The sequence below is a fragment of the Mesitornis unicolor genome, unplaced genomic scaffold, assembly GCF_000695765.1.
Source record: "Mesitornis unicolor isolate BGI_N332 unplaced genomic scaffold, ASM69576v1 scaffold7338, whole genome shotgun sequence".
In the NCBI taxonomy this organism is placed as follows: domain Eukaryota; kingdom Metazoa; phylum Chordata; class Aves; order Mesitornithiformes; family Mesitornithidae; genus Mesitornis; species Mesitornis unicolor.
Window position 1 is genome coordinate 13884 of NW_010201085.1, and position 13946 is coordinate 27829.

General features: G+C 46.0%; 1 protein-coding gene across 1 annotated transcript; it reads right to left on the bottom strand.

The window, feature by feature from the left end:
• Positions 1–3121: 3121 nt before the first annotated feature.
• Positions 3122–8717, bottom strand: LOC104544940 (secreted Ly-6/uPAR-related protein 1-like). The gene is made up of 3 exons (XM_010189948.1): positions 8666–8717; positions 4611–4730; positions 3122–3333 (listed from the first exon to the last, which is right to left on the bottom strand). Exons 1-3 carry the CDS (start codon positions 8715–8717, stop codon positions 3122–3124), a joined length of 384 nt encoding a protein of 127 aa, XP_010188250.1.
• Between the last annotated feature and the right edge of the window lie 5229 nt (positions 8718–13946).

The window sequence follows — 13946 nt, forward strand, 5'->3', positions numbered from 1 at the left end:
ATAAATAAAAGTATTAACCATAGCAGCAGCAAATCAAACTTTGCAAGGGCTCCCAGTGATGACTATTCAGCCTGTGGCTTGCGGCTAACACAGCATGAAGAGATGAACATTAATACAAAAGGACATTTTGTACCTCTGACATTGTGTGTGAAGGGCTTTTCACCTCTTCTAATCTAGGAACGTATTATAAGTGCTTTGAAGCTAAATCCTGCCTTTGACTCTGTTTTGGCTACAGCAGATGCTCACTGCTCTGGCGACGGAGCCATGTTAACAGGGAAGTCCGAGATGAGGAGAGATTCATGATGCAGTGTGATGCAGGATGCTCCCAGCCAGCATCAGTGACACCAGGAGAGCAGTGGTCCCCACCCACAGAATCTTTGCAGCCAAGAATGGACTCTGAATGGTTTCTCCTGGCCATCTGCTTGCCTTGTAGCGCTGAGCTCAGATGCTTTCTCTTTGTCGGCTGCAAGAGAAACTGTGCTATGAAAACCCCCAGTTTGCCCTGTGTGTGCTGCAGATGAGCCTCCTGTGGCCACTGGACAGTACTTGACCCTTTTGCCACTCTTCTCCCATTCCTTTTCCTGTGGAGATAGCCTTAAATCTAGCTCTTGTAAGGAGTATTTTTGCACTCCTTTGCTTGTCCCTTCTCTAGCTTTTCCTAATAGCTTTCTCTCAGTTTGGGAGCCACAGGAAACCAGTCAGAGTCATGGTCTCCCTGCAGCCTGTGCTGCCCCATGCTCCCTCCTTGGGAGAAGGCTGAGTGCACAAGAAAGATGCTGCAGGCTGAAAACTGGAGGATACAACTTTATTTGCCAGATTCTCACCCAGAAGGGAACCCTCACCCTCACAGACCCTCTGTATCTCAACTCTGGTCCATCTGCATGTACAACAGATGGAGGAAAGTTCAGCCTAAGTTAGCACAGCACAGGACCAGTGCCAGTGTGGAAAGGCCACTGGGGACAGTGATATACTCCAGAGACTGAACCCAGGATGGAAGCAGGGAAGCAGAGAACAGATAGTAGGAAGCAGAAGCTGGTGCTCTGGTTCTGCAAGGGTGACAGTAATATTAGTATTTGAGCAGCTGCTGATCATTATAGGCTGGGCAGAGAATGGCTCAAGAGCAGTCCCCAGGAGAAGGATCTGGGGGGGTCAGTTGATTAAAAACTCAACATGAGCTGGCAATGTGTGCTTGCAGCCCAGAAGGCCAACCACAACCTGAGCTGCATCAAAAGAAGTTTGGTCAGCAGGGCCAGGGAGGTGATTCTGCCCCTCTGCTCTACTCTCATAAGACCCCACCTGCAGTGCTGTGTCCAGTTCTGGGGCCCTCAGTATAAGAAGGACATGGAGCTGTTGAAGTGGGTCCAGAGGAGGTCACAAAGATGATCAGAGGGCTGGAGCAACTCTGCTATGGGGACTGACTGAAAGAGTTGGGGCTGTTCAGCCTGGAGAAGAGAAGGCTCTGGGGGGACCTTATTGTGGCCTTCCAGTTCCTGAAGGAATCCTACAGGAAAGCTGGGGAGGGACTTTTTACAGGGGCAGGTAGCAATAGCATGGGGGGAATGGCTTTAACCTGGAAGAGGGTAGATTTAGACTGGATATTAGGAAGAAATTCTTCACTGTGAGGGTGGTGAGACACTGGCACAGGTTGCCCAGAGAAGCCGTAGATGCCTCCTCCCGGGAAGTGTTCAAGGCCAGGTTGGACGGGGCTTTGGGCAACCTGATCTGGTGGACGTGTCCCTGCCCATGGCAGGGGTTGGACTGAATGATCTTTAAGGTCCTTTCTAGCTTAAACAAATCTATGATTCTATGATTATCCTCTCAATGGCATTTTTCCCAACCTCCGCATTTAAAGGGTGTCTCAGGAAAGCTGTGGATGTTTTAATGAAGCACCCTTCAGAAGAAAAGGGTCTCACCCTCCTGAACTCCAGGCTTGCAGGAAGCTCTCTGCCAAAGAACACAACGCCTTGTCAAAGTTTTCTTGCAAATGATGCTGAGACAGACCTTGAGAAACAATTACCTCTGTGCAATGAAGAAAAAAGAATTCCCCTGCGTATTCCTTTAATTTCCTGACTAACGTCATATGGAAACAGAGTGAAAATGGACTTTGTCACAGAGGAGGTTGCAGGGATGGCACGGACACACAAGGATGCTGCATAGGATGTACCTGTGCTCCACGCTGCCCTTGCTCTTGCAGATTGTCCTCTGGACAACCCTTGGCAATAGGAACAGAGCAAATGGCAACTCTCCCCCACCAGAGATGGCTGTGAGCTGGACATGTCTGATTCACTGGTATCTGCTTTCACTCCATCTAGTTTTACAGCAGACAGAGCATCTAAATCAATCTTACATCTGCTCCAAGGGAGAACACAACAAATCCCCAGCTGGGACCCAGTAGTGCTGTTAACTGGCGTGAGTGAAGCCGTTGGCTTTTCCCAGAATTCAGAGTCTGGGATAAGCATTTACATTTCTTTTCCTGCAGTCTCTGCTGTGAAGGGATGGGGGAGGGCAGAGTAGCAGAAGTTGCTTGAAACGGTCTGTTAAACATCTGAGAAGGGAAACCCAGGAGCTCAGAATTTGGAGCTCTGGCATCAAATTTGGAAAGGAAATAAACCAAGTTACTGGTGGAGGGTTGCAGAACTTTTTGTGGGTTGTGCAGAGGGATTTAATAGAGGTACATAAGCACAGGTTATATGGGAGCTTGAGGAGATCTGGGGAAACAGCACTGTCCACGGCAATGTGCATACAGCCCCTGCTCTTGCTGAGGGTGACCCCAGAGCACCAGCCTTGATGGCACTGCCCAGTTCCTCTTACTGCACAGAGCTATAGTGCTTCATCCACTCCCGCTCTCCAACGAGGAAGCTGTAGGGGGAGATGTCGATCCTGAGGACTAGAAGCAGCTGAAGATGAGGAACATCTGTTTAACAGCTGGGAACTGGAAATTTGAGGGTTTTAGGTCCAGGTGCCCAAACTCTTGGCTTGAATCCACTTGAATTTGCAGCATTGAAGATGGATGAATCCACACATCAGTGGAGAATGTTATTCCCAAGGCATCTCAGAGTTCACAAGGCAGTTTGGCAGAGAGCGGAGTGAAGTTTTTGCTGGAGCATGGGCCCTTCTGATGTTACAAATTGCAATGGAGGAGCACGCCAACAACCATGGCCATCAGACCGAGCACTGCAGAGTTGCTTCCCACCCCATTGCTGTTCCTGCTGTTGCTGGTGCAGAGGTCAGTGAAGCAGCACGTCGTGGGTTTGTTTGCCCCTATCTCATCAGAGGAGCGGCATACGACATCACAGCTTCTGGTCACAGTTATGTTGCCGAAAAAGGGGTAACCTGAAACAGGCAGATTGGAGAAGGGGAGAAGGAGATGAGAGAGAAAGAAATGGTGAAGGAAATTGTAGACAGCTGACATCAAGAAACACTAACTTTGTGCAGTGGAGGAGAATTAAAAGTGAAGTGTTTATAGGTAAATAAAGGCAAATAAGACGTTGACAGTCTCTAGTCCACAAGCACATATAATCCAGACCTTTGTATGAACAAGTCCTAGAGTTCTCCCTACTGACTTCTCTCCCTCCTGCTTCTTCCAAATTTATTCTAGCATGGGCAAGGGACACGAGTCCCTGTCTATGTTGTTTAGATGAGTTGCTCGTGCAGTGCCTCTGTATAGAAGGTGGCAATGCCAAGAAACACTAGTGTAATTCTGGTATGCTCACTGGTGAGACAGTTGGTGGTAGGTGAAAGCATCTACAAAAAAGGAGAGAGCTTCTGGGTTTCTGTGGTATGTTTACACACATCTATAGGTTCAGGGTCCATAAGGGTGTAGGAGTTGGAAAGGCAAAACAGACAGAGTAAACAGAGTGAGTCCTGTATGATCCACTGTGAGGTTCTGAATATGATGGGTTTCTCTCCTTCCCACTCTAAAGTTGGATAAATCCATCTGAATTCTTATAGAGAAGTTTAAGTGTAATCCAAGCTGAAACTGGGAGGGGGAAAGAAAAGCATGGTCAGCAGGTCAAGGGAGGTAATTCTGCCCCTCTACTCCACTCTGGTAAGACTCCACCTGGAGTACTGCTCTGGGATCCTCAGTACAAGATAGACAAGGACCAGTCTGAGCAGGTCTAGAGGAGGCCATGAAGTTGTTCAGAGGGCTGGAGCACCTCTGCTATGGAGACAGCCTGAGAGAGTTGGGCTTGTTCAGCCTGAAGGAGAGAAGACTCCAGGGAGACCTTAGAGCAGCCTTCCACTGTTTAGAGAGGACCTACAGGAAGGATGGGGAGGGACTCTTGATCAAGCAGTGTAGTGATAGGACAAAGGGTAATGGTCTTAAACTGAAAGAGGGTAGATTTAGATTAGACATTACAAAGAAATACTTTACTGTGGGGGCGGTGAGACACTGGCACAGGTTGCCCAGGAAGTTGTGAATGCCCCATCCCTGGCAGTGTTCAAAGCGAGGTTGGATGGGGCGTTGAGAAGCCTGGTTTGGTGGGAGATGACCCTGCCCATGGCAGGGGAGTTGGACTGGATGATCTTTAAAGTCCTTTGTAATCTAAATCATTCTATGTTTCCATGATCTCTCACCGCGAGCACTCACAGAAAGCAATGAAACTTACCTGAATCTACAGAGTGCAGTGTTGTCGTGCACACGGTAGAATTCAAGGGGCACAGGGAGGGTGTTCGGCACTTAGCGATGTCCATCGGTTCCTTGCATGTGTAACATCGTAAGGACTGGGCTGCAGAAAGAATCACAGAATCACAGAATATTAGGAGGTGGAAGGGACCTTAAAAGCTCATCCAGTCCAACCCCTGCCAGAGCAGGATCACCCAGACCAGGTCACACTGGAACACGTTCAGGCGGGTTTTGAATGTCTGCAGGGAAGGAGACTCCACAACCTCTCTGGGCAGCCTGGGCCATGCTCTGGCACCCTCACACTAAAGAAGTTTTTCCTCATGTTCAGATTGAACCTCCTATGCTCCAGCTTGCTCCCATTGCCCCTTGTCCTATCATTGGACATCACAGAGCAGAACCTGGCTCCATCCTCCTGACACTCACCCTTTACAAATTTATAAACATGAATGAGGTCTCCCCTCAGTCTCCTCTGCTCCAAGCTAAAGAGACCCAGCTCCCTCAGCCGCTCCTCATCAGGGAGATGCTCCACTCCCTCCATCATCTTTGTGGCTCTGCTGGACTCTTTCAAGCAGTTCCTGTCCTTCTTGAACTGAAGGGCCTAGAACTGCACACAACATTCCAAATGCAGTCTCACCAGGGCAGAGTAGAGGGGAAGGAGAACTTTTCTCGACCTACAACCACACCCCTTCTAATACACCCCAGGATGCCATTGACTTTGTTGGATGCAAGGGCACATTGCTGGCTAAGAATCAGGTCCAAGCTGGTTGCAGCAGCAAGGCAGACAGCAAGCCTGCAGCTTCTTGCTCTGTAGTATTGGCTATGTGATGGTCAGGCCCCTGCATCCCTCCTTGTCCAAGCTGCGGTGGTATTGGAAACTAAGCACAACTGGACACAGTGGCAAATCTTGTATCTGTCAGGAGGGAAAGACCAACCCCAGCACCAAATGCCAAGGATGATATTGCAGGAGTTTAGCCTGATCACTACTTTGGGGACCCAGAAACCCAAAAATAGCAGGGATCTAGAGGGATCTACTGCTTGAGCAGCTTCAATAGGATCTTTACATCGTCTGTAGGAAATGCTGTAACACAGAGCAAAATAGCTCCTTCTGTTGAGAGCATCATTCATCAGCACCGAATGACTGGCAGTCCTCCCATCCCTCCACCCACAGTGACAGCTCCTTCGTGTTTATTTAGAGGGATTTCTGCAGAACTTAGTAACTGAGAGCAGAATTTAAATTTCAAAGCTGTATCAGAGATCCTAAGGGCTGAAGAATGTGATCTAAACCTCACTTTCATCAAGGACTACTGCTGCTTTTTAAAAGAGATGACGCTACAAAGCTCTTGCTGTCTTCCTGCCAACACAGGGACACCTTTACATATGCAAACATTGATCTCAGCAGTTGCTCAAAAGTCTCGGTATGAGACCTATCCGTCGGCAGCCAGTAGATACTGAGTGTGCATATTTTTCAGAGTCGTGCTGGTGTGACTTGATGACAGAAACCAGCCTGGTTTGGTATTTTCTCTTTTACGTGCCTTCTAGCGACACAGAAGCTGAAGAACCACCCGTATGTGTCCACTGCCATCTATTGGTAAAATTGCAGAGAGACGATGTTTTCTTATAGTTCTGCAGCATCTGCTGTATAGAGAGAAACCTCTGGGAGTCTGTGATAAGGACAGACTTTGAAGGCAGCTGTTTGAACATCTGACTCCAGAAAGAAATTTCTAGGCATCTACTTTTCTTAGCACCTCCTTTGGAAAATTCAACTGTGCAATACACCAAAAGCTTTCTTTGTTTTTGCAGAGGTAGGAAGAACTTGTTAATGTGAGCAGTGGTGATGTTCTTCTGGCCATATCCTTTGTAGACAGGTGTGGTGGAGCTGTCCCTGTTTACCTGAGCTGCGGACCTCAGTAGATCCCTTCTGAATGACCCATGAGAGGTTGTTTCATATTTTAACATGTAGTGCACACTGAGAGAGAAAACACAACATTGTCAACCTTGCAGGCACAGGGATGTTTGTGAGTGCATAGGACTGGCTGATGTATGGGTGGAGCAGTGCTAGTTAAAAACATCTGAGGAACAGATCTGCAACATTTAGGTTGAGCTGGTTTCTAAACCTCATCATTTTCACGGGTGATCAGGGCTCTGTAGGACTTACTTCCAGTTAAGGGAAAGTTTAAGGAAGAAAATAATCAACTGCTTATCTTTCTTTGACTCTAGTTGGGGCACTCGGAGGATATTTGTTTTGTAAGAAGGTTGTAGTGGAACAGGAAACCCCAAAACTATAAGGACCAGAGCAAAAGAGAACTGAACACAGAAGACAGTGCTGTGTCCTTATCTGAGGCTAATAATGCACCGTTCATTGCTGTACAGCACCCTTGATTTCAAACCTCTAGAAAATGTGTCATATATTTTGGGTCACAGACATATTCCTGAGCTGCAAGAGCTATGCCTAGACCAGCTGCCTCCCATTTCTGCCTTGGTCTCAACTATAAAGCAAAGGGTGGTAATGCCTCTCTGTGACCATAAAGCACTTTGAGATCTGTGGGTGGAAATCCACTCTGTCAGTTACTCAACAACCCCATTCAATCCAGAAGAGAACTAGACACAGAAGGAAGAAAAGAAACACATAATACACCACCTGTGGAAAAGAAAGAAAGAAAGAAAGAAAGAAAGAAAGAAAGAAAGAAAGAAAGAAAGAAAGAAAGAAAGAGAGAAAGAAAGAAAGAAAGAAAGAAAGAAAGAAAGAAAGAAAGAAAGAAAGAAAGAAAGAAAGAAAGAAAGAAAGAGAAAGGGAGGAAGGAAGGAAGGAAGGAAGGAAGGAAGGAAGGAAGGAAGGAAGGAAGGAACCAAAATGTGAAAAATTGCAGTAGCTGCGGGTTTGACCCAGAGTGTGTCCCTCAGCCAACAGTGGGGTTGGCTTTAGAGACAGGTGAAAGGAGGAATGAGGGTAGGGAGATTAAAAAAAGCAATGCAGTCTGAAGAAGAAAGCGAACACACTTCCAGAGGTAAAGACTTGCAGGGTGTATGCCTTTCAGCTTTCTTCTACTTCCAACCCTCTGAATGATTCTCCAGATGGAGGTGTTCGACCTTTCCTTTGAGATCTTCTAGAGTCACATGAAAGCAGCCTGAAGATCTCTGGGGCCCATGGGCTGCAGGTTAAAAACCTCTGCTTTCGTGTCACCCCAAGGATGACTCTGTTCCAGGCCAAGGATGTACTTGCAGCAGGTCACAAATAGATGGAGTAAGAACACTGCAATGACCAAACCCTGCTGCCAGCTTGCCCAAGATCCAGACCCATCAGAGACCAAACCCAAACAGACCCAGGGGAATTTCCAATTTCCACCTATTACCTAATCTCTAGAAATAAGTGAAGACCCTGGAGCTGGTGGTTTAATGAACCTTTCCAAAGTCCTTGGAGTTATTTATCATACTCTTACCCGTATCTGTGCTGAAGCTTTGCCCTCTGGTTTTCAGCATTTCCAGCAACCAACTAGGAGGTTATAGGGATGGCAGGAGCTCAGGATGAACAAACTTCATCCTGTTCCTGAGGGTACAGGTTGGCAGCTTAAGTAGAAGCTGAAGGTTCAAGTTCTTGCTTATGCTTGTAGTGCCGTGTGCCATATGGCTGTCATTTATACCTTAATCTTCTAATCAAAGAATCATAGAAATATCTAGTTGGAAAAGACCTCGAAGATCATCAAATCCAACCATAACTTGTCCACTACTAAACCATGTCTCCAAGAATAAGGCAGCGTGTCCATCCCCGTCATCTTAGGGTATGGTGTGAGCAGGGTCGAGTCACAGATGACCACCCATGTGCCTGAATGATGTGCATTGCTCTCAGTCAGGTGTCACACCTCTCCCCATCAGGAATCATACTCCCTGACCCCATTCACCCTCTCCATTGACTTTAAATACATAAAGGTGTTATTTCCACTATCCGAGGATTATGAGGTCTTTCTGCAAAGATTCCTTTCCCCTCCCCTCCCAGGCATTTCCCAGGGGGTCATTGCAGTACCAGGAATGCAGTGGTCTTACCCAACTCCACATATGCCAAGCCAAGCAGGAGTCCAAACAGAAGTGTCTTCATGCTGAGAGCAGATCAGTGCAGCCGGGACAGTAAAGGAGAGCTACTCCCTGGGAGCTTTATATGTTTTCCCACCCTCCACCTCCTGTTGGTCCTGTGGGCGGATTCCCTTGTGGTGATCAGGGCTCAGGTCCAGTCTGGATTGGGATTTGTAGAGGAACAAGTTCCCCAAGAAGGTGACGTCACTACAGACTCCTGCCATATGCTGTCTCTTCTTCAGGTTTGTGTCCTGGGGCCAGTCCCATGGAAAAGAAAAAACACAGTTTACACTGTAAGAGGTGGCCTCATGCCAGTGCTTGGATAGGGAATGTGACAAGGTATGTTTGTTCCTTCAAATCTGCATTAGGCAACACTAGTCAAGATGCAAGTGGCAGCAGGCTGGGCTGGCATGCACATTGGCTCAACCTCACCAAAACCTGTGCCATGCTTTCATGCCTACTTCTTCCTGGGCTGGCAGATGGCAAGCTGCTGTGGCTGGGTTTGCCCAAAGCATTTTTTTTTCCCCAAATCCAATGCAAAAGCAAGCCCGGTTTCTGGCTTCCAGTGTCTTAGTTATGAACTGAGCCCTGGTGCTAAGTTGCTGGGCGTGAGAGTCACTGAAAGGCCAGTGGAGGTGAGCGTGGGAGATGGTGCTTCTGAGTCTAGAATTTGGATATGCCAATTTGTTTCAGGTCCCAAGTCATGCTGACAGAGCAGGCACTGTGCTTTCTTTTGTAAAGGTGTTAACTATCTACCAAATCTTATTCTAAAGCTGGGAGATAATCCCAACATGGAGAAATAGCCCTATTTCCCACTGCAGGACCTTCCTGATAGAAAGTTTCTCTTTATGCATATCCCATACACAAAGTTTTACTTTTATGCATGTCAAGGCAATCCTTTCAAAACTAACTTTTTCATATCTTACACAATAATTATGGAAACAGCTTAAAAATCCTCCAGTTAGGGAGGAATACTTTGCTTCTGCTTTTGACTGAGCCAATGGCATTTTATATTTAATGGGAAAAGCTGATAGACTTTCTGTTGTTTTTGTTGTGATCCAGGGTGGAAAACCCCAGCATTATGCAATTTCCCATAAAACAGCTAAATAAGCCACAGAGAAAAAGATTGTGAATCACTGTGAAGTAGTCAGAGACTTCAGGGATGGAAACAAGGTGAGTGGACAAGCTGATTTAATGACTGGGGGTTTGCTTGTCACAGGCTCATTACAACAGTGCATGTGGGCATTCCCAGCAGCCTATCATTTTTCTCAGTTTGAGAATGGGGCTTTTTGGGAAAGTGCTGCTCCCTAAAGGGTTCACAGTAACTCGAGAAGCATTGCTAATGAAAATTTCCACAGTCATGGATGACCCAAAACTGATTGAGCTGAGGCAGCAGGATCAGTACTGTACCGTGGGAAAGGGAGAGAAAGATGTGCACCCTAATGCTTGGTTGACTGTGAGAGTGAAAGCTGTTATTTATCTTCATTTTATCTTGCTGTGCTGTCAGAGACCAGTTACATAAAGAAAAAGCAGCGCAAACATTCCTCCCTGGGTATATAGGAAAGACTCTGCTCTGTGAAAGCCACCAGACCTGGTTACATCCAGATCCCTTCTCGTAACTGAGCAGTTCAAGGTATATTTGAGCAATAGCTTAATTAACAGCCATGAAACTGGAAAAGATCCAATGCTTTAAGCATTCAAGGTGGTTATGTCACAATAAGTAAGCACAGCAGGGTTGATATTCTGGTGTTCACAACACTAAAAAGCTGCTTGGCAGATTGTCTGTAGCTTGCAGAACTAGAGATGTCCACATAGGCATGTTGTAATGGTCTGCCTGTGCTTGAAAGGCATTGCACACTGAGAAATCTTTGGAATCAATCAGTGTGGTTGAAGGAATAGTGATATAAATAGGGAAATAAATGAGTCTGTACAGCTTGGTGAAGGCTGTTGATCACTGTGCTATCCAACACAAGATGCATCAGCATGATAGGATTGTTTGCCGTTGGCTAGTGCAAAGCCACTTAACTATGTCCAATGGCTTGAATGGGTTTGAGATCTGGCCGTAAGGCAGAGCATTGGGAAACCACCAGAGCTGAGGTTGTTAAAGCACCTACAGACTGGCTAAGTGTGTGGGAGTGCCAGACTTTAGGGAGGGAGAAGCTGGGAGCCTGCCAGTAGAACTGCGGAGGAAAAGGAAGACCTACCTATCTTGGTTGATGTAAAGATAACTAGGAGACTCCAGTGAGGTGGAGCCCTGGAAACAAAACCAAAACCAAACACAAACAAACACAGGTGATATCAAGTTGTGTCTTAGGGTGTAAGGGAGGCAGTTAACAGGGTGATTTTGGAAGTGCTAGCACCCTGCCATGAAGCCTTGGTGGGTTTTCACCTGGAATTTCATTGCTCTGTCAAGAAAAAATAAGGTCCTGATGAAAAAAAGTAAGGCAATTGGAAACTAATGGGAAGACTGGGAGAACAGGATGCACCTCAAAATACAGCAGTGGAAAAAACTGACCCCTTTAGTTTGGCAGAACAGGTTGAGTGGAGATATGATTTTTCCTCCCACAGAAATGCATTGAAAGAATAGAAAATTGAGCTACAGGAAGAAAATGTACTTGAACTAAAATGTCATGGTGTACTAGAGCTAAGACTAGCATGAGTTAAATTAGGCTGACAATCGGAGGTAGGGAGTTAAACACTAGGAAGAATTGGGTTCCTTGTCCAATCATATCCAAGCAAAGGCAGGGTACAAATCCCAGATGTTTTAAGATAGAGCTTGATAAATATGTGAAAGAAGTAGTTTGATGTAACAGTTAGGACAGTCTTAGACAGCTCATAGGACTCAGGAGGACCTAAATTCCCATCTGTCTTTGGCAATAGTGGAATAAACCCTGAGCAAGGTTTTGAACACTGACTGACAGGAACCATAAGGGACTCCAGTTGAAATGTCATTTGAGGTCTGAAGATCTGAGAATATAAATGAGGTGTGGTGTGTAGGGAGAAAAGCTCGTGTGCCAAAAGCCACTCTGAATTTTCAATGGTGGTATCAATCCAAAACCACTACCAGCCTGTTCCTGTGAGACTGTCCTTATTTACAAGGTAATTTAGGTAGATACAATCTCTCTCTGCTTATCACATATGCAAGGAAAGGCAGGTGACGTAAAATGAATGTTCACAGGCAAGGAGGCAATGTACTTTATAACTATCTGATCTAACTTCTGTTACAGTCAATTACTGTTTGAATGAAACAGAAACAAAATTTTTTAGAAATGTTCTGTAACAGAGTTTACGCCAAGCTTTTATAAGCTGTTCCAGTGGTCAGTTATCAGCAACGTGTAAAATAACCCCTGTGTAAAATATTTCTACTCTGATTTATACAGCTTCCAGAGCCAGTGGCTCTCATTACGCTGCTTTACTAAACTTAACTGCTTGCTCTTGCAACTTCCTTCTCCTTCACGGAAATGCAGTTTGTGTAGGATATCCCTTTGATAGACTTCAGCAGCCTCTTTGACTCCTCTCCTGTAAGGTCTGTCCTCCAGAGCTTTAATCCTTCCAGTGGTCTTTCTCCAAACTGTCTCTGATTTATCATTTCCTTTCCTGCATTGCTCAACCCAGAACGAGATGTTGTCTTGTAGCAACAGCCACTCCAGTCCCAGGGATAAACAAAACGTATTCTTCTGTCATAAGATGAGCATCAAACAACTCTGTTTGACATTGTGGCCATGGCATTGTGACCATGACATTGATCTACCTGATGTCAATGTCTTTCTTTGGAGCTGCTTCTCAAGGTGGAGTCTATCACCAGGTTTCCCGATATAATGGTGATGGCTGGAGTATATGAAAATAGAGACACTACTGATGATATTAGTCAGCCAACTTAAGTTCAGCTCCTGTGATTCAGGGAGGTTAAATTTTTGCTGTGAAACTTTTGGATGACTGTGACTGTGGGCTTTAACTTCTTCATCTGTGACTCAGCAGTGGGAAACCGTGCTGCCCGTGACCATGGCTGCAGTGATGCTTGATGTTGTGCTTGGCTAATCAAAGCTCCCACCTTTCATGGGTGTGTGCTAAAAACAAGACTATAGGATTGTTCGGGTGGAGTTGCTCTCCACCCTCCTGATGAAACTCTACCATTGGGCAGAAAGGAATGCAGGTTTCATTGGGTTGGAGAAGGGTGAAAGTATGAGCATGACTAGGAGCTCTTTAGGTTTTCCAGGGGCTGTTTGATACAAAACACGTGTCTCCACACAGGGGAGTATCAAAGAGAAATCCAGACTCCCAGCACTGACTCAGTTAATCTGTAAAGAGCTCTTACCCCTTTTGTCCCATGTGTGTGCTTTATTTTGGTAGTTTGCACATCTTGTCTGAAGAAATGAGACAGGAAATCGAACCTTTCCAAGCAGTGAGGGAAATTGTGTTCACATCTTCCAAATTCTAGCTGAAGCACACTAGCCTCTATAGGCTAAAAAGCAGGTGCATTTCTGCAGATGGGACAAGATCCTCCAATCCAGATGTATTTTTAGATAAAGGACTAAGCTATGTTCAGTTCTCTGAGATAAAAAATAGGAGTCTGGGGACATGGACTCTATGTCTACAAGTTCCTCTTCCAGCTGCAAGGTTGAGGACAATCCCTTCAGGCTTCAGCTCACCAGATGTGTTTGGTCAGTGTGGGGAACACAGGTTCCTCCAAGCATTTGCAGAAGATGTGCAAAATGTCCAACACGTGGTTCTAGACTGCACTACAGAGAGGTGGATAGCCATAAGTCAGGCAAGTGTCTTTTAGCTTCTATCAGTCCTATCAGGGACTTGAGGACTTGGCATGGCGTTTGACATGGTCTCTGGCTCTGTTAGGGCCTGAACCCACTGGATCTGTCCCAGGAAATGCCCAGGCACTCTGAAGCATAGCATGGGCCAAGGATGTTTCCAGTGAGGACACTCTGGTTGGAGGAATAAGAAAGTTCAGTTATGCAGGTGTGAGCTGCGACAGTTGTCGTCAGGAACAAAGAATGGAATTTGACCCATTTAAAGACCAGTGTAGACATCATTTGTATGAGTCCTCAAATTAAAGCCTCTTGGATTGATAGTTATGTTGTGATTCCTCTTTCTGTCCTGGTGACAGCTGCTGCAAACGATATATCACAGAATCACAGAATCACAGAATCTCAGGAGTTGGAAGGGACCTCGAAAGATCATCCAGTCCAACCCTGCTGCCAAAGCAGGATTACCTAAACTGGGTCACACAGGAACACGTCCA

Excerpts from the sequence above, each read along its gene's own strand:
- LOC104544940 (XM_010189948.1), bottom strand. The coding sequence starts at position 8,717 with ATGAAGACACTTCTGTTTGGACTCCTGCTTGGCTTGGCATATGTGGAG. Across the intron at positions 4,731-8,665 it reads CTTGGCATATGTGGAGTTGG|CCCAGTCCTTACGATGTTAC; the intron begins GTAAGACCACTG and ends TTCTTTCTGCAG. Across the intron at positions 3,334-4,610 it reads ACTGCACTCTGTAGATTCAG|GTTACCCCTTTTTCGGCAAC; the intron begins GTAAGTTTCATT and ends TGCCTGTTTCAG.